A 27,943-nucleotide genomic window follows, 5' to 3' on the forward strand; every position below is an offset into this window, starting at 1 on the left:
CTTCAGTTCTTGTTGTTTCTTAACCAAAACTACCTACATTTTCTATATCTGTCCATTAACCAAGTTTATTAATAGGTTATTAGGTTAAAAATTAAAAGGAATACTCACCCCCTAATTACCACAAATAATTTTATTTGAGCGGACACGTGTTTCGCCCACTTCATACGTGGGCATAATCAACGCGAGAGTCTCGAATAAAATTATTTGTGGTAATTAGGGGTGAGTATTCCTTTTAATTTTTAATTAATATTTACCACAGTCTCCTCTTTCTATTTTTTTAGGTTACTAGGTAATTATTGATATGTTTTGCTTTTTGTTTGGATTAAAATTCGAAATACTTTTGCTGTTCATATTTCTTGCGTATGGTTTTATGACAACCAATAAAACAATAGGTTATTAATATCTAAATATGTGGGCCATTATTATTTGCAGTCAGTAAAGCGGAAAGTGAGTGTTAAGGTTTTTCAATTTACTTAATCGATTAATAACAACTCATTGTTGAAGTTGGCAATTGGAAATATAGGGTACCGACATTGCTGATATTTGCAGGAGGTTAAAATTACTTTATTTCCTTCCTTCCAGTATTTTATAGCCGACTTCGCCTTTCTAAACTGACCCAAGTTTCAACATCCTAGTCACATAAGCACACTAGGATTGTTTTACCATTTGAAAATCCTATCTAATATTATTTTTTGTTTGTTTGCTACCATTTTACGACTTAACTACTAAACCGATCATTATGAAATTTTGTACACACATTGTTAGGGATACAGAAAAGGACATAGGGTACCTTTTATCTAGGACATCAACGCGAGCTAAGCCGCGAGGAAAAACAAGTTCACATAAACAATATATATGTGAAAATTGTTGTGTGAAGAGTAAATATGTAACTGTTTGCATTTGGTTTGCTTATCCTGCCTATCCCACAGAAAGCGGGAATATATTGACGCTTATTATGTGAAGCATAACTTTAAACGATAGCGCAAAAGTGAATTTTATTACTGATACCGATAGTCACTAATACTATCGATTAAAAACGATCTAGACACGTGTATCAGATCGTGATGGAGGCGTGCTTTTTTAAATATCATTATATACTTAAAATAATAATAGCATTGAGCAATAACTAATAAATAATTTTTTTGAGTGCTTGTTTTGTAATTGAGACTGATGGGTGTGTCTGATAAAGGCTTTCCGTAATCGTTATTTTATTATCTAGTAATTCCTTTACATCACGCGTACAGGTAAAACGTTTTTAGAGAAAATGTGTATTTCACAATTAATAACGTCCTAAAACAAAGAACGGCTAACTGTCATTTCATATCCTGAATATTCACGTAGGAGTAGATGCATAAGTAAGATCACATTGAAAGCTATGTTGGAAATCCCTCGTCATGAGTTCGCCTCTGTCCAGCAGCAATAAGGGGTCTAGACCATTGCTCAGCATTCGGGAGGACGCCGGTTCGATTCCGGGTCCGTCTGCCTTGATCCAAGTTTTTCTGTGGTTTCCTCGGATCACTTAGGCAAATGCTGGGGCAGTAATATTCCACAGATAATCTTTCATTCTCATCTGTCTTCATTTCGTCCGTCTCATCTTTCTCACCCGAACCACCAACCCACCCATTCCCACGATTCCTGAAAGCAGGCTGAAGAGGGCCTTCCGCCCTACCTTACGGCATAGTCCGGAGGGACTGCCCGCCCACCAGCATTACTGGCTGGTGGGAATGAAACACCCAAAGAGCTCCATGTCATTGGTGTATACCTATGAGGAGTTGGACTTCATTCGGTTGATTCACACTGAGGTCTTTTATCAGCAGCCTTCGCCCAGAAGGCGTTGTTACAGAACAACTATGATTAGTGGAGAAAATATGGAGACTGAGGATTTCACCCTGGAGTACACCTCTTGAGACCGCCACAGGGATGGCAGCACCGGTGTTTGTCTTGATCACCATGTCATAGCTTCTCAGAATGTCAAAGAAACTTAGCGTTAAGACCATTTTGTTTCGAGTTGTTCCATAAAATGGTCAACTAAGTCGAAAGTCGGTTTTGAAGTCAACGAAAATGCTGAATACTTGTGGGCTCAGCATAATATCGGAAAACTTTTGCAAGATAGTGAATCCTAATTGGAGAGAAGGTGCCCCTGTACGAACTGATCACTGGCCAGAAATTATGCACACAATTTCTGAGCTTCAGATTTGAATTTTATGTCAATGAACTAGCATTCTCGGTATCGAAAACTTACTGCCTCAGATTTACGCATCTTTTTTAGAACTATCCGCTTATGCTACGTTATCAAAATTCATTTATATCTTTCCGACTCTTCTAAGCTACTGCTTAAACTGTATAAACTAGTATTGATATTAAATGGAGTAAAATTTATTTCTTTGCTGTTTGAATTGAGAGGAATCACAATGAAATTGAAGGTAGGTTTATTTATTTTGAACTGATCAAATCGTTCAGCAAAGCCATTCTTCCTTGTTTGTTTGTTATTGTGAAGCAACCATTAGTGTCAATAGAAGTACTGTTTCCATCTCAATGATTCCTTAAGGTTTGGAAATGAAGTAATGTCTCCATCTCCATATCTTCTGTCAAGAGAAGCAATTTCTTTCTAAAACCAACTACTTCTGCCAGTGATAATAATGCAGAGTTTTCTTTTCCTTGTAGCTTTATATTTAGTTCGTTGAGATGCATTGTAACGTCACCTGTTTCTTGAAAGAGACCTACTATCATATGCCAGTGAGGTTGAATTTTAACCTCGTATAACTTTTAAACATGTTGAATCATTTTAGACCTTTTTTGTAGATCGTTCAATTCCCTACATGAATATATATTGACTTTCGTTAAAACGCAATCAAATTCCAAAATAGAAAAATTTTCCCATGTTATTTAAATGGGAAATCAAAAATCACGATGAGACACCTCTTAACATTAAAATTAAGAGCTGCCCTTTTCAAAGGCTCTTTTTTTTTGGCATTTTGAACAGTATTTCAATGGTAACAGAAGAAAAAAAATTAAAAGTTTTTTTGACCCAGCATTATCTAGATAGAGTATATAATTTTTACATTCGAATACTTCTGTTGTTGAGACCAGAAATAAAATTGTAAAGATGTGTTGATTCGTTTATAAAAAATAATTTAAAAAAATGCACACGTGTGTCTCATCTCATTAATATTTAAGGAATTCCTTTGTTAGAGGATTATTATCTCCTCAAAAAAACAACGTTTGNTAAAGACAGTACAACTGTAGGGATAGATATACAGGGGCAAAAGATTAGTATGCTTAGATTTGCAGATTATATAGCAGTATTAGCATTTAGCAGAGAGGACTAGTTACTCTGCCTTAATAGCCGATTATTAGTACGTAAGAACTGAAAATTTGTGTCTGAATTGTGTGTAAAGAAGCCAGTCAGGACAATCAAAATTCTTTTTTCTATTTCCTTGTGGAACACTATGATGTTGTTGTACGTTTTAAGTATTTTAATTTATGCAGCTTTATCTCACGAGGTCAGTTATGAAAATTACAAAGTTTACAAGCTGTACCTCGAAGACAATACAGCAAAGGAGAACTTTTTGTTAATACACAAACGAATGCAGACGTAAGTGTTAAATAATTTTCATATTTTCAAAAAAATAACAAAAACCGGCAGTGTCAGGTAATTTTTTCAGAAAGAAAAGTGAAAAAAACAAATACCATTACTAATAATTCAATAAGTATATCAAAAAAAACTACCTAATAGTAATTGGTAATTAATATTGTGTGGAAATAGGTCGTTTGTCCTAATTTGTGTTATTTATTAATTACTGTACTAAATTATTTCTTATTTCCATATAGTTCTTGTAGTTGCTTTTTCTTATTTTCTATTTATGTGAAACTAACAACCTACATTTTGCGATACCTAAAAAGACCCTTGCCCCTACACAGCTTGATTTTCACCTTTATAATTTAAAAACATACACTTTTTTGTAATTTTGTCTAGATAACGTTATCATTATTTTAATTAGCCTCAATAATACTGTTAAGGAATATCAGATTTTATTGATTTTGCACATACTATCATGAATTAAATAAAAAATTAGCAACAATAAATACTTCATTACTTAGATACGTCATTAAAAATTAAAATGCAATTTCTTTAACTGTGCAGTTGGATATATGGGGGGAAAACCACGTTACCCGTACACTTGATGTTATGGTTAGTCCGAAAGAAGAAAAAAATTTACCGAGCTTCTTAAAATGCATGGAATATCCCAAGAAATAGCTGTAAATAATGTAGAAAGGTGACATTACTTTCATGTTATTCTTCAAAAACAGAAAATTATGAAAGTTGAAACACACAGATAATTTTTATTGATCCAAGTTTTTCTGTNAAGAATTTATTTATAAATAAATAATAATAAGGTAATGGCAATATTTTACATTAGTAACAAGAATTTTTGATAAGCTTAAAGTACAATCAAGTGAGTAGACAGGAGTCAAATCTGTAAAAAAAATTTAAAAATGTTTGAACGCTTGATAATGTTTCAGAAAAAATTATCATAAAACTCTACTGATTAACCACCAGTCTTTTTCAAGAGTACATAAGTACATAGAGGAAACTGTATACTTTCATGACAAAGCTTTCTAAAATTTCTTTTCTAATGCTTATATACAAAAATAAAGTTGTCAAACAAATTTTAGAATTTTGAACGATTCGTCATCACAAGCGGAAACGCGCAGTGGAGACTTCAACTGGACTTCTTATCATAACTATGATGTTGTAAGTAATATTTCTCACTATTTTAATTTTGCTCTTTTAAATTAAAATCAAGTGTAATTAGGTTTATGCCTGGCTTGACTCTTTGGCCGAACTTTACCCGAAGAATGTGACCACTTTCATTGCTGGTTACTCCCATCTTGGGCTTCCACTTAAAGGAATTAGAATCCAATTAAAAGAAAATGCTACACGAGTAGCTCTTATAGATTCAGGTAAATAACTAAACAATATTCTAATCAACGATCGACTCTACCATAATTTATAATTAATTCCTTTAAGCAATTAACGCAAGGGAATGGATCACCGTTGCTACGTCAACGTATATTGCTAATGAGTTATTGACTACCAAAAATGAGACACTCAAAGCCGCAGCTGCTGAGTTGATCTGGTACATCCTACCAATAATTAACCCAGATGGCTATAATTATACTTTCTTTGTGGTAAAAAATATAATATTGTTTTTGTTGATAACAATTATTTGTACTTCACGGCATCAATTTATTTAACAGTAAAGCGTTTCTGTAAATCATTTTCTATTTTATTTTAATTTGTGTATCGATACGTATTTTAGGATCGATTGCATAGAAAAAATATGCAAGTAAACGACACTGTTGATTGTTCTTCATATACTGGGAGTAATGGTATTGGGACAGATTTAAATCGCAATTTCCCATACCAATGGATGGCAAGCGGCGGTGCCAGCGATTGGCCCTGCTCTAAACAGTACGCTGGCCCTTATCCATTCAGCTCACCCGAAGCCAGAGCCTTTAGGTCTCTCTTGGAAGGAATAGGCGAAAATTTACAGTTTTACCTAACGCTTCATTCTTACGCTCAACTTGTACTTTTTCCGTATGGACACACAGTAGATCCTATAGACAACTACTACGAGCAGGTCAGTATTTAGCAAAAGGTGAGAGTGCAAACATGGTCGGCTTTTACCTAATGGGTAACAAGTCAAATTATGATTGCTAAGGGTATAAAGAGCAACAGGCAGTTATAGAGATGGGGCTGCAACGTAGAGAAGTAAATATTAGGAAGGGAGTCAGACAGGGATGCACACTGTCACCGCATCGAAGACGCGATCAACATCATTAAAGACAGTACAACTGTAGGGATAGATATACAGGGGCAAAAGATTAGTATGCTTAGATTTGCAGATTATATAGCAGTATTAGCATTTAGCAGAGAGGAGTTAGAGATAGCTTTGAATGGAATGGAGGTGGTATTGACAAAACAGTAGTGAATGAAAATAAATAAAAGTAAAACAAAAATACTGGTATGCAAGGGAAGAAAAAGTAGGGAAAGAGCGAATATAAAGATAGGAGAGGAAGAATTAGAAGAAGTGGCCGATTTTAGGTATCTAGGAAGTCAGATAAGTCAGGACGGAAGGAGAAGTAAGGATATAAAGCCGAGGATAGCGCAGGGTCGAGTAGGCTTCAATAAAAAGAAGTCACTCCTATGCTCGCGAACGGTTAATTTAGAAATTCGAAAAAGGTTACTGAAGGTGTATGTTTGGAGCACGGAGTTGTACGGGTGTGGAACATGGACAGTGGGCGCGTCGAAAAAGAAAAGGTTATACGCATTCGAAGTGTGGTGTTACAGGCGAATGATGAGGATAGAGAAGGTTAGAAATGAAGAGGTATTAGAAAGAGTAAAAGAGCAGAGGACTCTATGGAAGTCAATAGGCGAGATAGGTTAGTAGGACACTTTCTCAGGCATGAAGGTCTGGTCAGAGACATATTATAGGCAGAAACGGAAGTTAGGAGGGGTAGACGTAGACCTAGATTAGACTACTGTTCGCAGATAGTTAAGGATGCGGGTTGTTTTAGGTTTAGAGAAATGCAAAAATTAGCTCAGGATAGAAAAGAGTGGAGGTACGTGTCCAACCAGTCTTAGGACTAACGACTTTATGATGATGATGTGATAAGGGTAGTTCTCATTCCATGCAATTAGTAATAAAACAATAAGTAAACAAATAAATAAATGTTTTAGTATGCAGTTGGCAGAATGGTAGCAGATGCTATAGAATCCTATTATGCAACGAAATACGTCGTGGGAAATAAAGCTGAAGCAATATGTACGTAAATTATTTATTTTTTTAATATATATATATATAATTATATTATGTCATTTTTAGATTTTTCGACGGGGGGTAGCGATGACTGGGTAAAATCTGCGTATCAAACTAGACTTGTTTTCTGCTACGAATTAAGAGATACTGGAACATATGGGTTTTTGTTGCCTACTGACCAAATCATTCCTACCGCTCAAGAAGCTTTGGCTTCAATTCCTGTAGTTGTACAACAATTACTAAGATTTGACTCTTTGACAATTACAAAAAATTCAACTTCAAAAAATTAGAGCCAAAATCTACTTCTATTTCTTTCTGATATTATTATGTCGTTTGTAAATAGTAAACAAATAAAAAAAAAAAGTAAAATTGTAATAAAAATTTTCACCCAATTAGGATTATCTTGCGCTTCTATTTAAAAGTTATATGCTCCTGATGCATGCTTTTGTTTTTTTAGAGGCGGGAACTAGATCTTAACTAAATATTAGTATTATTAGTACCATTAGTACCCAATATTTTCTAATTAAAATTACTGGAGAACGTGAGGCCCCTGCAAGAGCAAGGCTCCGGGCGGTTGCTTAACTCGCCACCCCCAAAGGCCGCCCCTGGCATTAGTGCTGATGTTGAGCGTTTGATCTACAAGGGTTTTCACAAGATCGAGCAACAGAATAGAATTCCGCTGCGTTGACTTGAGTCATTTCTTGGTCGTGTAATTTCCGGTTTAGGTGGTCAGGATTGGCCTTTCAAATCATATAATTTAACGCCATTAGACGGTTTATTTAGGGTTTTTCGAAGTCTAAGGTTTATGATAACAAGCCAACGACCACTTAGGCCATAGTATAAAGATGGTATACAGTAGGTCCACTCTTTTAATCTGCCTAAAATACTGAAAGCTTGTAGGCATAAGCCATCAAAAATTAAGTTTATGTACGCTGAAGTGTGGATTCACGATGATATTCTCTACAACTTATACCTGCTTAGTGGGGATCTCGTAGATGAAATGGTGAAGTTTCGACAGAAGAGAAATGTATGGGTGTGACTGGAAAGTGAACCTACTGTATAGAATCTTTATATAGTCGAGACGTTCAAAATTGGCAACTCACGACAGACTTTGTAGGGAATATCGTAAACATAGAAAAGAGATGCCAGATAGGAATTGCAGCGGACCCTAATAAGGAAAAAGGAATAACATTACACCGATTGATGTGTAACAGGAAGAGATGCAGAAAAGCAGAAATTGAGCATGTTACCAGTATCAGACTTTCAACATTCTCAGGAATTTAGGAGAGCAAAGATGTTTGTTTAAAGATATAATACCTAAATAACCTCTAACCGCTGCATCACTTACTATTATTCGGTTTTCTCTTTTAACTTTGTCTGTACTCCTCATGAAGTATTTCTTAACTTAACAAGGACGTGTTTAAAACGCAGCAAATGACTACAGTCCCATGTGGAAGCAAGAAAGAAGGTACGTCCATTCTCACAGATAATTTATTGTGAATTATGCCAATTTTGATCATACGAACTATACTATGCTCATGCCTGGAGGGTGAACGTTAAGCGCCGTATCAACGAAATTCGACCACATTTTTGCAAAACGGTAATGAAAAATTTTGGCAGAAAATTACAATTTGTTTTCTATCAAATTAACCTATTTGCATGAATTTTGAGACGCCAAAAATATTAATTCTGTATAACGTACATCAATTTACAATTTCACTTACCTCTTAAAAGCGCCGTCGTATCTCTGGTATATTTTGTTGTAAAACAATAACTTTTATGTGTTTTTATTGTAAGAAATCTCTTCATCTCTTCTGTGTTTTATTTTATAATGAAAATGTTTTCTCCTTGATAGTAATATGTATATACTTATTTCGTAAATTGCACGTTTGCACGTTTTAAGTGTTGCACATATTGATTATAGTTATTATGAAATTGTAACCGTGCAAAGCAATAGGAAAAAAGTAATTTTCGTAAAAATTAGACAGAAGCGTAACTTTTCACAGAATCGTCAATTATCCAACACGCGAATAAGCGACAATGCACGTAAAAATTAAATAAAATCATTTTTACTTCTGTTGTTACTAGGTACGATATTAGTACATTTGTATTTGCAGTCTACGCATTTTGATTTATTTTTTTTAAATAATTCGCTCCACTATTAGGTTTTAAGATAATTATAACCAAAATAGCACTATAGTATCTAAGTATATCATACATAAGTAACCTTATTTTGGACACTGGTATCTCATTCCTGTATTGCAAAGGAGATGGCATGGCGATGAAAGATGATTGATGGTTGATTCCATGAGCGTTCGGAATATACTTGGCCCAAAGAGTGGCTGAAAACAGTATTAGGTATACATACTAAATGTAAACCCAACGTCGTCTAAATTTGGATCATCCTCTTAAAGCCATTAGACTGGTTGGACACGCACTTCCACTCCTTCCTATCTTCAGCTAATCTTCGCCTAAATTTTGATACGCTTTTATTCATTACTTTGGTTCAAGAACATCTTTTAACAATTCTTCTGTATCCAGGATTCTAGCATACGTTATTGAATCGTATCAGTTGCAGATTGAGGAACTGGCGATGATATTTTGGATATCCAAACGCGTATTTAATGCTGAAGAGGTTTTTAAACGTTTTTAGATATTCATTATAAACATACACTAGTGGCGAGCTGAGAACTGAACACAAGGATATTCTACTACATGAAAATATCAAAGGGCATCACCCTGTCTTTTGAAAATATGACCTGGTACAGGAAAATTCCTACAAATATCTTCAGTCATCCTCGTCATCATCATAAGGTCATCAATTATAAGAAACGAACCTCCACTTTTTTCTATCCTGAGATAATCTTCGCATTTCCTTAAAACTAGAACAACTCACATACTTAACTATTCGTGAGCGGTAATCTAATCTAGGTCTACCTCTACTTCTCCTAACTCCTGTTTCTGCCTCTGATATGTCTCCTTCGTGAGCAGTAATCTGGTCTAGGTCTACCCCTACTCCTCCTAACTCCTAATATGTCTCTCACTAGCCCTTCATGCATGAGAAGATGTCCACCAACTTATCTCGCTTATTCCTTATTGACTTCCATGGTGACCTCTGTTGTCCTATTAATTCTACTACCTCCTTGTTTCTAACATTCTCTATCCACGGTATTCTCATCACTCAAAGAAAAATACCGATAAATAAATGTGTTTCTATGCTCTATCTATCATAAATTACATAGCTAATTAATAAAAACTTTTAAACGATTTAATTTCAATTAACAATGATAGATTACTATCGGGAAGTTTAAAAGCGATTTTTATATAACATTTATTAAGACGTCTGGGACAAACCTCGATTTTCCGTTTCCATTTGGATCCGGTTTAACTTGATGCAATAAATTAAGATAATTCTTTCGTATTTTAAATAAGAAAATCTAACAATGCAATTGTTGTTTAAATAATTTGTTGTGCAACAACTTGAAAACTATTTAAATGTCAAATACATAAAGATTGCATCAGTTATTCCATACTCTATTTGTACACCGTTTATTGATGTGTGTACTTTATGTTATTATTTCAATTGAATAATGGAAGGTATGGGATATAAATGCATAACGTATCATACATACAAAATCATTTACAACACGACCTGTTTTCTCTCACCATGAAGTCTGTGCCAGTAATAACAGTGTGCCTAAGTTTAACTCTTGTTTTGATACCAGAAGGTGTTGAATGTGGGGAAACATTGACAGTGAACGGCAGTGATCAACTTGCAAAATATAGTGAAGATAATAACGACGAAGAATTAATTCTCCTACATGTTGTAAGTTTTTATAGGAATACGTAAACTTTGTAGAAGTATAAACCACATTGACACAGAAGTACCCTAAATTAGTTCACACCCTTAAAGCTAGGAAAGGTTTAAATCATAATTTAAATATATTAACATACGAGGGTGGATTGATAAGTTTCCGGCCTGACCAAGAAAAACAAGGTTTTTAAAAATTTTTTTTTTTTATTTCTCAACATAATCTCCTCCAAGGCTGATACATTTCTCATAGCGGTGTTCCAGTCTATTAATGCCATCTCTATAGACTGATTCGTCAAGCTCCTCAAAATAACCATTTACAGCTTCGATTACTTCTTCATTGTCCGCAAATCTCTTACCGCCAAGCCATTTTTTGAGATTAGGGAACAGAAAATAGTCACTCGGGGCTAGGTCTGGAGAGTAAGGAGGGTGCGGCATCAATTCAAACTTTAGATCGTTGATTTTAGCCGTCGCAACGATTGACGTGTGCGCTGGTGCGTTATCGTGATGAAACAAGATTTTTTTCTTCGCCAGATGAGGTCGTTTAATTTTCACCTCGTGGCTCAAACGTTGCAATAAGTCTGCGTAGTATTGACCAGTGATAGTATTACCCTTTGCAAGGTAATCAATGTATATAATACCTCTTGCATCCCAAAAAACAGTAGCCATAACCTTGTTCGCCGAAAAAATTGTTTTTGCCTTCTTTGGAGTTGGTTCCCCTGGTCCAATCCACTGTTTAGACTGTTCTTTGGTTTCAGGAGTGTAGTGGTGGACCCACGTTTCGTCAACGGTTACGAATCGACGCAAAAATTCGCTTGGATTACGCTTATACAATGACAAATTTGCGGTAGAAATGTTTTTTCGAATCAATTTTTGGTCGACTGTTAGCAAACGCGGCACCCATCTTGCACAGAGCTTTTCCATATGCAAATGTTGGTGCAAAATATGTTGCACACGTTCATATGACATCTTACAGGTCTCAGCTATCTCACGCACTTTCAATCTGCGGTCTCCCAGCACTATTTGATGAATTTTTTCGATCATATCTGGAGTTGTGACCTCAACGGGGCGTCCTGAGCGAGGCCCATCAGAGGTGCTCACACGACCCTTTTTAAACTCGGAAACCCACTGCTTAACGGTTGAATATGACGGGGAGGATGTCCCCAGTGTTGAGTCCATCTCTTTTTTAATTTCCTTCGGCGTTAACCCCTTCAAATAAAAGTATTTGATGACAGCACGATTTTCCTGCTTTTCCATTTTTACGAAAACCACAGAGGCGTCTTGTTCAGCGTGCTGTCAAACCTACACTAGCAAGGAGATCGGGCTGAAACTATAGCTACAAGCTATCCAAGGATGGTACTATAGAATGTCACCTCAAGGTAGGCCTAGTGGCGTCATCTCTTGGTTAGGCCGGAAACTTATCAATCCACCCTCGTATATAAAAACTGACTTTAGCACATTGTGTGTATGTACTTATTAAGCAAAAAAGTTAAAAGCGGGAGTCGTCCCTTAATGTTCCACTCCTAGAGGTAGAATATTTTCGTCAAATTTAAATGGGACCATCGTTGAAGTAAGATCAATCCAGTAAAAGAAAGAATCACTGGAATTGGTTCACAATCTAAGAAGAAATCGTGCAACACACACACAAAAAAAAATACAATTGCATTGAAAATCTCCCCTTTTCTTTAAGAACTCTTTCCTTCTAAAGCACGTACTTGATTTTATCATCATACAGAAGGAGACTCTCTTAACCATTTAAAATTAGTTTTATAGTTTTATGAGGCCGTCGATGATCCTTGACATGTATTTATGGTATCAACGTGAGTGAAGCAGTGGGTAAAACCTATCACGAAATTTTGTACACATATTGTCAAGGGTACAGAAAAGGACATAGGGTACCTTTAATTAAAAAAAAATACTGTTGCCGAGGTATAGAAATGTCAACTTTATGTAGTCGTCGATGATCTTCTAAAACACGCACTTGATTTTACACAGAAAACCTTTTTCAGTATAAACTTTTTTATCACGTGTGCATATCATGTATTTAAAGATCTCTAAATTTCGTCAACTTATGTATGAAAATTCGATTAAAAACAACCTCGTGCATTTCGAACAATTACCATATTAAATGACATGCGCTTTTATTAAGGATTTATTATATGTAGTAGTACCTAATCGTTTTGAAACCGCAGGCGCAGATAATAAGATGCAGATCTTTGGGTGTAGGATTTATTCATGGTCCAAATTATAATGCATTGGTCAATAATAACTTGCTAAGAAATAGGGTCAACAAAAAATTGGTGTCGAAATGGATTTTGTTGACCTTGTTATGATTTTCGCACTTTTTGTTTGATCGCATGAAAGGTTTTTGAAAAATATAAAAAATAAATTGAAACATTCTAGTTCACCCAATGATATTTTGCTCACATCAGTGTTTTTGGGTTTAGAATTGTAAGCTTTGAGGCTTTGTTTTTTTTGTTGTTATAACATTAAATTTGAAAAGAAGACATGATAAAAAAAGTGATAATGTCAGTTCTTTTAATACAACTACGCATATAATTGATCACTAATTCAAAGAAAAGAAAACACATAATTTTCCAGTAACTCATTTGTATTTACATTGCAATGTTTGGCGGATGTTTTATATAAATCAGATGTCCCATGCAATACTGTTATGAGCAAGTGCGTCAAAGAAGTTGGCGGTATCGATTGCTGCTTGAGGTTTTCGCTAACCACTAGAAAGTTTGTTACAGTACAAAACTTCCAAAAACAGTCCCGTATGAATGACATAAGTTTAGATAGTCTTAGTCATACTTACAAACGTAAATAAAAATTTTGCATTCAGATCCACCGCCATGGAGGAAGAACAAGAGATGTGAAGACGTATCCGCTTGATCCCTACATAAACGAGACATTTTACCCTTACGGTCATTCACAACTTACAAAGGTAAACACTGCGAAAGTCAAACTAACTTATTATTTAGTCTTTTGTAATACTAATTAGGTGTTCTTACGAAGTCTTCATTTAAATAAATGTCGGTAAAGCTCATAATCAATAAGCAATTGATACATTTCTAAATTCTTACTTTTAAGTAGTAATTGATGTTTCCAAAAATGATTAGATATCGACTTATTGTCATATATTCTGCACTTGGCATTGTATTGAACCGTTACTCTTCACAACGAAGTTCATTAATGAACATTATTCTCTTTCCATTCGAATAATATTTTTCTGATATCATCATACAGGAGGAGACACACTAACAGAAATCATCCTACTCTTTAGCATGTTGACTTCTAAAGTTAATGACAAATGCAATACAAAAAATCAAATAAGCTTTAATTCAAAAAGTGGAAGCAACATGATAACACTTTCGTTTCCATACAAACTTCGATCTTCAAGAATTACCTATAGAATACTCCAAATGCTGCCACAAAAATTTATGTTCTAAATTTTTACCAAAGGTTCATATTACTTATTACTTGTTAATTTTAGATTTTCTATTCCAAAATAATTCCGTTTTTATTGTTTTTTATTTTTTAATTTTAAAAATCAGATCAGTTTAATTGTAGAATGGCAGGAGAACACTATATAAAGTTGGATCAGACCTGAGGGACCGATACAACAAGTTTCTGGGAGACGTTTACCATATCAATACCATAGAACCATTTAGTACAGACACTAATAGGACAAAAATGTCGCTTCTTTTAAGTTTGTCAGGATTATACCCTCCATCAGGTACAATACTAGAATGGAACTCAGATCTAAATTGGCAACCAATTCCCTATAATTATGGAAATAACGACGTAAGTTTCTAAAAATAATAACATTTCATTGCTTTGGTCTTTTCCTGCACCTACAGATCATAAAACTGTAAGTTTTACTTGACTGAGTTTTGAAAGTAATTGAAAAATAGCGATTGGGATGATAAAATATGAATGACATCATAGTGAGAGTTTTGGCCTTGCAATGTTGGTCTTGGTATTGTGCATCGCATATCCAGACTGTGTTTATACTAGCAAAACCAAGATCAAGATCGTATATGTAAGTCCAAGACCAAGACTAGAAGTATTTGAGCAATACCAAGATTAAAATAAAAAGAAAACACAGAAATAATTATAAATATATTGATGATGAAATGCTTTCCAGAAAATCTTAATTTTAGGTAGTTGGAGATCCAATATATTTTTGTCCAAAATACAACAAATTATGGAGAAACTACTCTTTAGATGAAGGTTTAGCTTTGTACGAAAACGATTTACAACTTTACGAATATTGTAGTGAATATACCGGTTGGAATATAACGGAACCGGAAAAAATTTATGACCTTTACAAAATTTTAATTTCCGAGGTGAGAATGTAAAGCTGTGATAACGACGGTAACTTTTATGATTGAAACTAAAACATTTCGATTGCCTGTTTTAGTACGAATTCGGTTTGAAGTTACCGGAATGGACAGCTTCAATTTGGAAAAAGCCACTATATGAAGCTGCCGTTAAAAGATTTATTTATAGGACTGGCACTGCTGAATTGAAAAAGCTTTCAGGAGGTACACAGTCATTATTTCAAACTAAATACATACGAGAAACGCTGACTTTACTAATCATTCTTGATATTTTTGGTGAAGACATAAATTTGCATGTCCACCTTTTCTCCTAAATTGTTGAACGTATTTTGGCTTCTTCTATATGTTCATCACGAAAGGATTTAGTGTTTTATATGTCACACTATCTTTTTATTGTGTTTTCCTTTTTAATGAATATGGAACCTCGGCGTTCGTCATTATTTAATTGATTTTATATTAACACAAAATCTGCATTAACATTTATATGGTCGTCGATGATTTTTGATCAAAATGTGAGCAAAGTCATAGGATCCGTTTTCACAAAGAAAAAATACTCTTCCCGAGGGATAGAAAAAATTAGTTTTATGTGGTGGTCGATGATCCTTGACACGTATTTAGGACATTAAAACTTAAGGGAAGCCGCTAGTAAAACCTAGTTATTCCTAAAATCAAAAAATTCTTGGAATTTCGCAAGTCATCGACTCGGAATTTATTTAATTTCATTCTCATAATATCCTACATACGAAGACTTCACAGTAGTTTTCAATTAATGTAATTTTTGTATTCGTTTCTGTAGGGTGGTTCTTGAAGGAATTAGTGGAAAACACTGTAGACAAGATAAATAGAACTTTACGGCCTCCAGACAGGAAAATTTTTCTTTACTCTGGTCATGAAACAAATATTGGTATAATTTTGTGTACATTGGGAATATTTGACAACGAAATACCTGGGTACGGATCTCAAATAATTTTTGAAGTGTATAATATTCAAGGTCAATATGGATTTAAGGTAAATTAATATACAAATACTTACAAATTATAATAATTTAAGTACTAAGTACTAAACAATTTTTAATAAAGAGAAACATACTTTAAATAAAAAAATCCTGCAATCGTGTTTTGTTTGGGATTTGTTTGTGTTTTCTAATTTGATTTTTTCTTCGTTACTATTGGTTTATATATCAGTTTTGGTCATAAAAAGATCTCTTGTCTCTAATCCCTTTTTGGGATGATTCCCTTTATGTCCAAAACGAATCTATAAGGCAATAGGTTGCAAAGAGTTGAAACAAAAGTCCCCAAACTGAACATATAATAGGATTGCTACTTTTAATAAACAAATGACTGTGCAGGTTTGGTATAATGGAAATAGGGATGGTGAAAGTATGGTATTGGTTACGTTACCAGGTTGTGAAGAGTTTTGTCCACTTGAAAAGTTTTTGGAATTGTACAGCGACGTAATACCAAAAGATAGATCGGATTGTGACGATTAATTTTTCTATATTGTAAATTTGTTTTTGTTTTTGAAAAATATACCATTATTTCATTTTTCCAATTCATTATTTTGACTATAAATGCGTGTTGTGTAAGAGAGTTTAAATTGACAAATCATGCCATAAAAGATATGATAATTTTAACAAGATTTAAGCGATAGGTAATGTTTCTTATCAATTTTTCAAATGTATAAAAAATAGACGTCCACTTGAATTGTCAGTCATTAACTTTTATCATTATGCGTTCGGATTTTTTTTTTGTTTTACTGTTATGAAATAATGATAACAGCGATTGTCAAAATTTCTGTTTAATCCATATCGTAAATAGAAGTTATAAAACCTGGCGAGGAAAACGGCATCGTTTCTTGGAATTACCAATTTTTTGAACTTCAAATTTTCTAGTCCCTGACCTTTTTAAAGGTAAAAATTGGAGACTATGGTAAATGACTACTTAAAAAATAAAAAAAAGAGATTCGCTCCAAATTATCACTATAAAATTTGTTAATTAATCAATAGCAATTTTACATCGGCTTTTGTGTCTTTTAAAAATATACCTTGTTAATTTGTCTTTTAATCAATTTATTTGCCACCATTAGGTATTTTTATTGATTTCGAACTATGCAATTCTACTATTGTTGAAAATAAATGATAAGACTCGACTACTAAAGATATCTAAATCTTATTTATTGCGAATTTATCGTATGTCATAAACATTTTAGCTGGGGTTCCGAAAAAGGTAAGTCTACTTTTTATGGTTGAATTTTACTATTTTTTGTTGTGTTATCTATCGAATTACTGGATAATCTTATTGTTAAGTAATTGGTTTTCTTCTGATAAATTATTGCATTAAATGAATTGTAATTGTTTTTCATTTTATTTTTACATTCTTATCTAAATATCACTACTGGATTATTATTCAAATTGCCATAGAAAAAGGAAATTCCAAAAGCCATTTTTCCAGGTTTACAATCATGCCGTATCACACAATATACTTACTTTTATGGTTTGATCATGAACGAAATTTAATGTTTTGTATCGTTTGAAGGTCAAAATTAAATTTCAATAGTGTTAACTACCATTAATTCAATATTTAGCTAATGCTTTTAAACAGTTTTCGAAACATTTATCAAATCATGCAATCTTTTATCTATTTCATGTTTTTCTTTTTGAATCAAACTTATGTTAAAATCGTGAAGATTTCGTTTCAGAATAATCATGGACAAAACTAAAAATTCTTTTGGCCTTTTCTTAATAACAACACTCTTGTATATCGGCTGTTGTGGAGAGTATATTTCAAAATATATCGATGCGTCTGATGGTCTCGTTTTAACTCATGTGGTAAGTAATTGAATGATTTATATTCAATAACAATATCAGATTTAGATTATGTACAAAAATTCAAAGTCATAGAGATAATAAATTAAAATATAATATCAAAACAACAATTAGGTAAATAGCAAAATGATATGGCAAAAAAGATATTCAATGCATTATATTGCACAATTTAAATTTACTATAATCGTCAAGAAGTTTACAATAGACTTAAGAATATATTCTTTTAATTCTCTCTCTCTTTCTAAAGCTAACTTTGTAAAAACTAGTTGAAAACAGATATTGTCCAGCATGAACTGATGCTGCTTTGATTCGAGCCTAAAGGCTGTCGTGTGTTGGAGTTGCTTCTTGAAGTACTTCTACGAACAGATGGATGGGGTAGCAATGGGAATCCCACAAGTCTGGTCATAGTCAATCTCTTCATGGAACAGTTTGAGAAGAAAAGAGTACAAACCAACTTGCTTGCTTTCGATACGTTGGTGACATCTTCGTAATTAGGAGACACGGAATGGAAAAGCTGAACCACTTCCTCCAACAACCCAGTATCCAATTCACCATGGAGACTGAGAAGGACCAACAGTTAGAATTCTTGGACGTACTAGTGAGGAAACGAAACAGTAAATTGGGAAATATAGAAACGGGAAACAGGTGTCTGCACACAAGTCAGAAGTATGGCATCACCAGGATTCTGACTGGAAGAGCTAGAAGGATCTGCGAACTGAAAAATCTTCAAGCGGAATTCGAACACTTAAAGGATCTTCGAGGGGAATGGTTACAAAAAGGACCGCTGAAGAAGCTCTCTACTCGTGCTAGTAAAACGTTAGGAAGCAACTACAACACGACCTTTAGATCGGAATCGGAACAACATCAGTTCACTTACTGGCCGCTAAAGCCTTTATCAATTGTCCAGCATATTGAATAAAGGATCCCTAAGCAAATCATATAAAGTATTTTTTATTTGAAAACGATAGCTTTGTACCACCAACAAATTCGGAAAGGTGTAGGTACATGATAACCAAACAAGTCAATGTGAACTTCTATATTCACAACAATGAACAATTACACAATCATAATCATAATGTAAATATGATGACTTCACTTAAATATTATTTTAAGATACACAGACATGGTGCTAGGACTAGAGCTGAAGAGACGTATCCTAACGATCCTTACGCAAACGAAACGTTTTGGCCTTTTGGATATGAGCAACTAACAAATGTAAGCACTTGATATAGATAAGTAACACATTTGCGCCTTTTAATCAAATATGTTTTTTATTATTCCAATAAAATACATATGTACATAAGGAGGGAAAACTTGGTGAATATCGTCTTGGTATAGATTTGAGAGCCAGATATGGTGGATTCCTAGGGAAAATATTCTATCCCGAAGTTGTAGAGGCTCGTAGCTCCGAGAGCGATAGGACGAAAATGTCTATTTCTCTCAGTTTGGCTGGACTTTTTCCACCCAAAAATGTTTCTATATGGAATAGCGAATTGAATTGGCAACCCATACCTTATTCGTCATACCCAGCCGAAGAAGATCGTGTAGGTCTAATCACTTAAATTAAGTACTTCACTAATTCTTTATCGTAAATTCAATGGATAATGTTAACTGTCATTTAAAAATCAAAGCTTAACTGATTTTCCAAGATATCTACATTGTTTCAAGTACCAAATATTTAACTGTACAAGCCAAATTACTCCAGATTTTAGGCAAACCAAAAAAGTTTTGCCCGCTGTACAAAAAACTCTTGAAGAAGTACAAGAAAGGGGCGGGTGCTGATATATTCAAAGATGACCTAAAACTTTACAAATACCTTTCTAAAGAGACAGGTATGGATGTAGCAAATCCAGATGATGTGTATGATATTCTCAAGATTTTAGCTGTAGAGGTAAATTGATGTTGTTATTATAAGTAGTTGATTGGGGACAACAGCGAAAGGATAAAAAATACAGCATATATTTCAAATTCTTAGGAAGAATGGGGATTGAAATTGCCTAATTGGACGGATTCTGTTTGGAAGGATAAACTCCAAAATGCTGCTGCTAAGAGATTTATTGTTCGTACAGGAACAAAAGAATTAAAACAATTGGCTTCAGGTTACTTTCTTATACCTATGCTTTCTTAATCTTCATTATCGTGAAGTCGTCAGTCTTAAGACTGGTTGGACACGCACTTCCACTTTTCTGAGTTAATCTTCTCATTTCCCTATCATCATCATTCTTAATTTTAAAAATCTAAATCTGTAGTACACTTTTAACTTCGCTTTTGCAAATAAATACGCGTGGATCAATTTAGGAAGACGAAGTCTGCAATAAATTATTAAGACAAAGTAGAGCCATTTTCCAACCATATTTGATGTATCTAGTCTAGTAATTTATTACAAACTTGAACTTCCTAAAATGACTTAAGTAAGTTATTTCTTTAATTTCATATTGGGATATGAGTCATAAAGAGTGCCTTAATAAGGGAGTTTTTATTAGTTGTGATTGATTGTTTGCAGGATTCTTTTTGGAAAAGATTATTAGTGACACTAAAGATAAAATAACGGGAACATTGAAACCTAAAGGTCGTAAAATGTTTTTATATTCAGCCCACGAACAAAACATAGGACATATACTGGCGGGTTTGGGGCTTTTTGATAATGATATTCCCAATTACGGTTCCCACTTATTATTCGAAGTTAGACTGAAAAATGGTACATATGGAATCGAGGTATGCATTTATTTAATCAGAGGTAATTGTGTAATTTGGTTTAAATTGGTTTTAATATATGCTCTTTCAGATTTATTATCAGAATTACAAAGGAAATGATCAGCCGACTCTACTGGTTTTACCAGGCTGCGATTCATTTTGTCCAGTGAATAAATTTGCTGATTTGTTACAAGATGTTCTGCCTACTAACAAAACTAGTTGTACAGCTTAATTAAATAACTATTTATTATGAATATGATGAAAATTTTAACTAATACGTAATTACAATGTATTTCAACTTGTCATTATAGTCTTTTCACACAATATTATCTTTCTACAGTAGATATTAAGAGAAAGAACAACATCTTTGTTCATAATTCAAAATTTTGTTTTATCAGTATCTAATTCCAACTTAAGAACACTCTGTATATTAGAAAATATCAGTGGCTGAATTGAACTAGGAATAGTGAGCTTCAACTGTCAGATCATATGGTTTTAAGGTTATATTATTGTTTTTAAAAAAGAATAAGTTGAATAATTTGTTAATATTTAGTTGTATAAGTAACTTATACCATGGTGTACATACATTTTCCTGCTAATTTTACTGAAGAAGAGCTTATGCTTCAAGCAAAGTATCAGAAACTGAAGAAAAAGGTAGACAATTTAATCAATTTAAATGTCAATTTTGAAGATCTGTTTCTATGTACAGAAAAAGGCTTTACAAGCATTAAAAGCACCTAAACCAGAACCAGAAAAGCCTATATTACCTAAACGCCCTGCAGAAGCTAGAGATGCCAGGGAAGTTGCAAAGAAATTGATAAAATCTGGAGCCATTAGTGCGATACAGAAGGTTGAGAAAAGACCAGAACAGGCTTATAAGAGACCAAGAGGTAAACATAATTATTATTTTAATAATAATCATCTTCTCTCTCTACAATTGTATAGTAGTATTAGTAGATATTTAATTCAAAACGGTTTTACATCATTAAGGATTGGAAAGGAAACTTATATCTGAAAAAACAGTGAGTGGTTATCAGCCATTCTCAGCTGTCCAAGCCGACGATGGTCCTGACAATCCAGGGAATCAACCACCCAGGATTAAAAATTTGTATGACACTTTTGCAAACCAGAGAGACCGAGAAGAGAGGGGTTTAAGCGAGAAGCAACAAAGAGAAAAGGCTGATAAGCCTAGACAAGGAAACACAATTTACGTTTCTGGATATAAAATTACCGAAGAATTTCTCAAAAAACATTTTGCTACAGTTGGAAATATTGTTAATATTTCAATGGAAATAGAAAAACAGTGAGTTTAATCAACTCGTTATTAATATGTGTTTACTAATGAATTGTTTGTGGTTGTTTCAGTCGTGGATTTGTCACTTTTGATAAGGTGGAGTGTGCAGAAAGAGCTATTGCAGAGGTAATTAATAAATAATTTCATTTGCATAAATTATTTTTTAATTATTTTGTACATTCCAGATGGATGGCAGTATGGTATCCGGTATACAACTAAAAGTTTCTTTAGCTAGAAGACAACCTCAAATAGAGCCCATAAATGATGTCACTTCATCATCAACTTGGTCTACATTGGGTAATTAGAGTATAACTTATCTTTTTTATTATGGCTTAATTGCATTTTCAATTTTTTTTCCTTTAGCTGCAAGTCATTCCCAAAAAGGAAGTCACAAGGATAAAAGGGATTTGGTCTCTTATGATGATATGCTTGATTAATTAATGTAATTTATGATGTTAAAGTATTGACGTGTATTTTAAGGAATGTAATATTTATATTCAATAAAATCAAATAAAATATATGCACATTAGTTTCATTGTAAATCATTTATCTTAACCAATTTGAAGAATAGATAGAAGGTAAAATATGTATGTAAAGGTTGTAAGCTACAAATAAACATTTTTTTGAAAGATTTTTTTGATAAAAGACTAATAATAGCTGCCCTTGTAATGGAAGAATTTCAAAGTTTCAAACTTAAAACCTATTTTTTGGATTAGCATTTAATCAATTGAGTATTTGTAATTCTAATATGCATTTTATTGCTAGTTTCTTTAACAATTAAAATAGATAATGCAGTTTCAGATACTTTCATTCACTTAACTTTTACTCACTTAATAACAATTCAGAAGTAATGTTTGCATATTGAACCACTGCAAAGAGAAATTGTACCTGTTAAAATTGGAAAATTTACTGAAAAAGATTCGAGATTACTAATTTACCAAGACCTGATTTCCATCACCTTGAGGATCGACCATAAAATATGTCACTGAGAATTTCACCTTTTTAGATGACTCCTTCCACCCTCTTCGTCTCGCCGTGTCACATTTTTATCGACCCTCTAACAAATATTACGTCAAATAAGCTAGTTCACCCCCCCTTAAAAGATTACTTGTGATTAATAATAGCAATGAAAATTACATTCTATCGTAATAAAGTACCAAGTTAATAAAAACATTAAAATAAAATTGTAAACGTCACATTGGACCCTCTTTCCCCTTTATCATATATTGCCACGCTAAGCAATATCCCTCTCTCCTTCCTGTATTTGCGAACATATTTTATGAAAAACCCCTTATTTGCTTATACAAAGAAATTAAAATTGGTTTGAGTGGCATAAAGGGCAAAATTTTGAGGGTCCTAGATTGAGGATAGGTCCGTAAGGACCCGCAATTATGGGCCACATCAATTTACCAAAAACATACTTTCATAAACTACTCACCACGTACGACACCCTATTGCGTTTATATTAATTAAACATAAATAGCCTTAAACCAATGTAAAAAGAGAAGGGTTGCTTTAGGAAATTTTAAATAAAATTACAAAGGATCCGAAATTGTGAATCATATACATCAATTTCCCAAAAACACATTTTCCATCAAAACATATGTCACCTTACGACACCCTGGTGCGTCTATACTATACAAATTTCAATTTATTTAAACTAATTTAAGGGGGAAGTTTTACGTATCCAAATTTAAAAATAAGTTAAAAAGGACCCGAAATTGTAAATCTATTTCGATTTCACAAAAGCATATTTCATCAAAAAACGTGCCACCAAATTACGACACCCTTCCGCTTTTATATTACACAAATTAAATTGACTTGAACTAATGTAAAGGGGGAAGCTTTGCATTTCCAAATTTAAAAATAAGTTAAAAAGGACCCGAAATTATAAATCACTTAGTTCAATTTCTCAAAAACATATTGCACCAAAAAACATGCCAGCTACGTACGACACCCTGCTGCTTATATTATACAACTTTAAATCGACTTGAACTGATATAAAAGAGGAAGCTTTACGTTTCCAAATTTAAAAATAAGTTAAAAAGGACCCGAAATTATAAATCACTTAGTTCAATTTCTCAAAAACATATTGTTTCAAAAGACATGCCACCTACTTACGACACCCTGCAGCGTTTATATCATACAAATATAAATTGATTTGAACTGATGTAAAGGGGGAAGTTATGCGTTTCCAAGTTTAAAAATAAATTAAGAAGGACCCAAAATAATACATCACTTAGTTCAATTTCCCAAAAACATGTTTCTTGAAAAATATGCCACCGACTGACTACACCCTGCTACTTTTATATTATACAAATTTAAATCGACTTGAACTGATATAAAATAGGAAGCTTTACGTTTCCAAATTTAAAAATAAGTTAAAAAGGACCCGAAATTATAAATCACTTAGTTCAATTTCTCAAAAACATATTGCTTCAAAAGACATGCCACCTACTTACGACACCCTGCAGCGTTTATATCATACAAATATAAATTGATTTGAACTGATGTAAAGGGGGAAGTTATGCGTTTCCAAGTTTAAAAATAAGTTAAGAAGGACACAAAATTATAAATCACTAAGTTTAATTTCGCAAAAACATATTGCATCAAAAAACATACCACATACATACGACACCCTGCTGCTTTTATTTTATATAAATTTAAATCGACTTGACCTGATATAAAAGAGGAACACATACGTTTCCAAATTTAAAAATAAGTTAGAAAGGACTCGAAATTATAGATCACTAACTTCAATATCCCAAAAACATATTGCATCAAAAGAGATGCTACCTACTTACGACACCCTGCTACGTTTATATCATATGAAAGTAAATTGGCTTCAACCAATGTAAAGAAGGAAGTTTTGCGTTTCCAAATTTGATTTTAAGATAAAAAGGACCCGAAATAATAAATCAAAGATGTTTTCATCAAAATACATGCCATCTATTTACCACATCTTTCCGCGCTTAGATATTATGCAAATTTATATTCGTTTAAACCACTGCATATATAGCGATTTAAAAATTTGAAAATTGGTTCAAAAGGACCCTAATAATGAATCATTTCTTTCGATTTTGTTGAAACACATTTTCCCCAAAACACTTGTGACCTTACGGCATACTTATATCATAAAAATTTAAATTGGTTTGGATCAACGTAAATATCGAAATTTTGCGCGTCCAAATTTGAAAATTTAATTTGTACTCTTGTAGGGAGGTAGCTATTAAACTTTCACTTACTTGATTCATGTCAAATTTGCTTATGTTGCTGATAGTTATAAGTATTCCTTACCTGTAAGAAATAGGTAAAATATCATATAAGCATTACAAAAAGTAGTATTGAAAACTTTAACAGTATTCATTAAAAATTTAACAAACAAAAAATTAAATAATGCCTTAATTGGTTGGCCAGAAAAAAACATTTCTTATCTCTCCTTATACATGTGTACCTTTACAGAAATTACCTGTAGATATTTTCTATTATATTTATTATCACATTACCTTTCGTATATATTTTTCCTCAATTTATACTCCATTCCTGTTAAACAGTGCACACACAATTCTTTTACACTTCACTTTCACCACTTCACTTCACCACACCGTCAGTTTTTTACAATAAATGTAACAAGACTGAAATAATATGAAATAAATCATTGTATTAGTCACTTGGAATTGAAGACCGTAACAACGCCGAAATGTCAGACTGATAAACAATCTACATCTCGATTCTTTGATGTCCATTTGAACTTGCCCACATGGTTTTCGATAGGCATTTTATCAACCAAGGAGTTTTTTTGCTGCTATGTGATTATTTACATGTGAAAAACTGATTGAATAGAAAGCTTTTTGTTGAATGGCATTTTTATTATTCGTATTAGAATTATTGTGTTGTTGTTTATTTATAATAGTTGAAAGGAAAGGAGAAACTCAGAAACTCTCTACTCGTGCTAGTAAAACGTTAGGAAGCAACTACAACACGACCTTTAGATCGGAATCGGAACAACATCAGTTCACTTACTGGCCGCTAAAGCCTTTATCAATTGTCCAGCATATTGAATAAAGGATCCCTAAGCAAATCATATAAAGTATTTTTTATTTGAAAACGATAGCTTTGTACCACCAACAAATTCGGAAAGGTATAGGTACATGATAACCAAACAAGTCAATGTGAACTTCTATATTCACAACAATGAACAATTACACAATCATAATCATAATGTAAATATGATGACTTCACTTAAATATTATTTTAAGATACACAGACATGGTGCTAGGACTAGAGCTGAAGAGACGTATCCTAACGATCCTTACGCAAACGAAACGTTTTGGCCTTTTGGATATGAGCAACTAACAAATGTAAGCACTTGATATAGATAAGTAACACATTTGCGCCTTTTAATCAAATATGTTTTTTATTATTCCAATAAAATACATATGTACATAAGGAGGGAAAACTTGGTGAATATCGTCTTGGTATAGATTTGAGAGCCAGATATGGTGGATTCCTAGGGAAAATATTCTATCCCGAAGTTGTAGAGGCTCGTAGCTCCGAGAGCGATAGGACGAAAATGTCTATTTCTCTCAGTTTGGCTGGACTTTTTCCACCCAAAAATGTTTCTATATGGAATAGCGAATTGAATTGGCAACCCATACCTTATTCGTCATACCCAGCCGAAGAAGATCGTGTAGGTCTAATCACTTAAATTAAGTACTTCACTAAATCTTTATTCAATGGATAATGTTAACTGTCATTTAAAAATCAAAGCTTAACTGATTTTCCAAGATATCTACATTGTTTCAAGTACCAAATATTTAATTGTACAAGCCAAATTACTCCAGATTTTAGGCAAACCAAAAAAGTTTTGCCCGCTGTACAAAAAACTCTTGAAGAAGTACAAGAAAGGGGCGGGTGCTGATATATTCAAAGATGACCTAAAACTTTACAAATACCTTTCTAAAGAGACAGGTATGGATGTAGCAAATCCAGATGATGTGTATGATATTCTCAAGATTTTAGCTGTAGAGGTAAATTGATGTTGTTATTATAAGTAGTTGATTGGGGACAACAGCGAAAGGATAAAAAATACAGCATATATTTCAAATTCTTAGGAAGAATGGGGATTGAAATTGCCTAATTGGACGGATTCTGTTTGGAAGGATAAACTCCAAAATGCTGCTGCTAAGAGATTTATTGTTCGTACAGGAACAAAAGAATTAAAACAATTGGCTTCAGGTTACTTTCTTATACCTATGCTTTCTTAATCTTAATTATCGTGAAGTCGTCAGTCTTAAGACTGGTTGGACACGCACTTCCACTTTTCTGAGTTAATCTTCTCATTTCCCTATCATCATCATTCTTAATTTTAAAAATCTAAATCTGTAGTACACTTTTAACTTCGCTTTTGCAAATAAATACGCGTGGATCAATTTAGGAAGACGAAGTCTGCAATAAATTATTAAGACAAAGTAGAGCCATTTTCCAACCATATTTGATGTATCTAGTCTAGTAATTTATTACAAACTTGAACTTCCTAAAATGACTTAAGTAAGTTATTTCTTTAATTTCATATTGGGATATGAGTCATAAAGAGTGCCTTAATAAGGGAGTTTTTATTAGTTGTGATTGATTGTTTGCAGGATTCTTTTTGGAAAAGATTATTAGTGACACTAAAGATAAAATAACGGGAACATTGAAACCTAAAGGTCGTAAAATGTTTTTATATTCAGCCCACGAACAAAACATAGGACATATACTGGCGGGTTTGGGGCTTTTTGATAATGATATTCCCAATTACGGTTCCCACTTATTATTCGAAGTTAGACTGAAAAATGGTACATATGGAATCGAGGTATGCATTTATTTAATCAGAGGTAATTGTGTAATTTGGTTTAAATTAGTTTTAATATATGCTTTTTCAGATTTATTATCAGAATTACAAAGGAAATGATCAACCGACTCTACTGGTTTTACCAGGCTGCGATTCATTTTGTCCAGTGAATAAATTTGCTGATTTGTTACAAGATGTTCTGCCTACTAACAAAACTAGTTGTACAGCTTAATTAAATAACTATTTATTATGAATATGATGAAAATTTTAACTAATACGTAATTACAATGTATTTCAACTTGTCATTATAGTCTTTT

The 27,943-nt window shown here is 33.2% G+C and overlaps 6 protein-coding genes across 6 annotated transcripts in view; 5 read left to right on the forward strand and 1 right to left on the reverse strand.

Moving 5' to 3' along the window:
* The window catches only part of LOC108736304 (prostatic acid phosphatase-like), a 36,943-nt gene extending 11,478 nt beyond the window's left edge, over positions 1–25,465 (reverse strand). The window contains exon 1 of the mRNA XM_018468676.2: positions 25,300–25,465. The gene's annotated coding sequence lies outside the window, so the exon portion shown is untranslated. The remainder of the gene's footprint in view (positions 1–25,299) is intronic.
* Positions 2,412–7,512, forward strand: LOC108736283 (zinc carboxypeptidase-like). The gene is made up of 6 exons (XM_025974315.1): positions 2,412–2,423; positions 4,818–4,965; positions 5,033–5,193; positions 5,325–5,656; positions 6,910–7,045; positions 7,363–7,512. The coding sequence occupies exons 1-6, from the start codon at positions 2,412–2,414 to the stop codon at positions 7,510–7,512; spliced, it is 939 nt and encodes a 312-aa protein (XP_025830100.1).
* LOC108736285 (venom acid phosphatase Acph-1-like) lies at positions 10,344–16,525 on the forward strand. Its single transcript, XM_025974296.1, has 7 exons — positions 10,344–10,650; positions 13,481–13,582; positions 14,209–14,442; positions 14,802–14,987; positions 15,062–15,185; positions 15,778–15,989; positions 16,330–16,525. Exons 1-7 carry the CDS (start codon positions 10,435–10,437, stop codon positions 16,468–16,470), a joined length of 1,215 nt encoding a protein of 404 aa, XP_025830081.1. The 5' UTR covers positions 10,344–10,434; the 3' UTR covers positions 16,471–16,525.
* LOC108736305 (venom acid phosphatase Acph-1-like) lies at positions 17,619–20,823 on the forward strand. Its single transcript, XM_018468677.2, has 7 exons — positions 17,619–17,808; positions 18,919–19,020; positions 19,110–19,349; positions 19,511–19,696; positions 19,781–19,904; positions 20,309–20,520; positions 20,591–20,823. Exons 1-7 carry the CDS (start codon positions 17,686–17,688, stop codon positions 20,729–20,731), a joined length of 1,128 nt encoding a protein of 375 aa, XP_018324179.1. The 5' UTR covers positions 17,619–17,685; the 3' UTR covers positions 20,732–20,823.
* On the forward strand, positions 20,969–22,313 carry LOC108736286 (negative elongation factor E). Its single transcript, XM_018468644.2, has 6 exons — positions 20,969–21,153; positions 21,209–21,389; positions 21,490–21,802; positions 21,865–21,919; positions 21,979–22,090; positions 22,157–22,313. The coding sequence occupies exons 1-6, from the start codon at positions 21,073–21,075 to the stop codon at positions 22,228–22,230; spliced, it is 816 nt and encodes a 271-aa protein (XP_018324146.2). The 5' UTR covers positions 20,969–21,072; the 3' UTR covers positions 22,231–22,313.
* Positions 25,466–26,032: 567 nt separating the features above from the next.
* On the forward strand, positions 26,033–27,880 carry LOC112904392 (venom acid phosphatase Acph-1-like). The gene is made up of 6 exons (XM_025974298.1): positions 26,033–26,154; positions 26,244–26,483; positions 26,638–26,823; positions 26,908–27,031; positions 27,436–27,647; positions 27,718–27,880. Exons 2-6 carry the CDS (start codon positions 26,367–26,369, stop codon positions 27,856–27,858), a joined length of 780 nt encoding a protein of 259 aa, XP_025830083.1. The 5' UTR covers positions 26,033–26,154; positions 26,244–26,366; the 3' UTR covers positions 27,859–27,880.
* Positions 27,881–27,943: the final 63 nt, after the last annotated feature.

The sequence above is a fragment of the Agrilus planipennis genome, unplaced genomic scaffold (assembly GCF_000699045.2).
Source record: "Agrilus planipennis isolate EAB-ADULT unplaced genomic scaffold, Apla_2.0 scaffold110, whole genome shotgun sequence".
Taxonomy (NCBI): domain Eukaryota; kingdom Metazoa; phylum Arthropoda; class Insecta; order Coleoptera; family Buprestidae; genus Agrilus; species Agrilus planipennis.

What these genes read in the sequence shown, in the direction of transcription:
- LOC108736285 (XM_025974296.1), top strand. Translation starts at nt 10,435, where the DNA reads ATGCATAACGTATCATACATACAAAATCATTTACAACACGACCTGTTT. An exon ending in GTCATTCACAACTTACAAAG is followed by an intron (nt 13,583 to 14,208) that starts GTAAACACTGCG and finishes GTTTAATTGTAG; the next exon opens with AATGGCAGGAGAACACTATA. An exon ending in ACAAAATTTTAATTTCCGAG is followed by an intron (nt 14,988 to 15,061) that starts GTGAGAATGTAA and finishes TGCCTGTTTTAG; the next exon opens with TACGAATTCGGTTTGAAGTT.
- LOC112904392 (XM_025974298.1), top strand. Translation starts at nt 26,367, where the DNA reads ATGTCTATTTCTCTCAGTTTGGCTGGACTTTTTCCACCCAAAAATGTT. An exon ending in ATTAAAACAATTGGCTTCAG is followed by an intron (nt 27,032 to 27,435) that starts GTTACTTTCTTA and finishes GATTGTTTGCAG; the next exon opens with GATTCTTTTTGGAAAAGATT. An exon ending in ATGGTACATATGGAATCGAG is followed by an intron (nt 27,648 to 27,717) that starts GTATGCATTTAT and finishes ATGCTTTTTCAG; the next exon opens with ATTTATTATCAGAATTACAA.
- LOC108736305 (XM_018468677.2), top strand. Translation starts at nt 17,686, where the DNA reads ATGGACAAAACTAAAAATTCTTTTGGCCTTTTCTTAATAACAACACTC. An exon ending in GTCTCGTTTTAACTCATGTG is followed by an intron (nt 17,809 to 18,918) that starts GTAAGTAATTGA and finishes TATTATTTTAAG; the next exon opens with ATACACAGACATGGTGCTAG. An exon ending in GATATGAGCAACTAACAAAT is followed by an intron (nt 19,021 to 19,109) that starts GTAAGCACTTGA and finishes TATGTACATAAG; the next exon opens with GAGGGAAAACTTGGTGAATA.
- LOC108736283 (XM_025974315.1), top strand. An exon ending in ATAATTATACTTTCTTTGTG is followed by an intron (nt 5,194 to 5,324) that starts GTAAAAAATATA and finishes TACGTATTTTAG; the next exon opens with GATCGATTGCATAGAAAAAA. An exon ending in AAGCTTTGGCTTCAATTCCT is followed by an intron (nt 7,046 to 7,362) that starts GTAGTTGTACAA and finishes AAATTACTGGAG; the next exon opens with AACGTGAGGCCCCTGCAAGA.
- LOC108736286 (XM_018468644.2), top strand. Translation starts at nt 21,073, where the DNA reads ATGGTGTACATACATTTTCCTGCTAATTTTACTGAAGAAGAGCTTATG. An exon ending in GGCTTATAAGAGACCAAGAG is followed by an intron (nt 21,390 to 21,489) that starts GTAAACATAATT and finishes TACATCATTAAG; the next exon opens with GATTGGAAAGGAAACTTATA. An exon ending in ATCAACTTGGTCTACATTGG is followed by an intron (nt 22,091 to 22,156) that starts GTAATTAGAGTA and finishes TTTTTCCTTTAG; the next exon opens with CTGCAAGTCATTCCCAAAAA.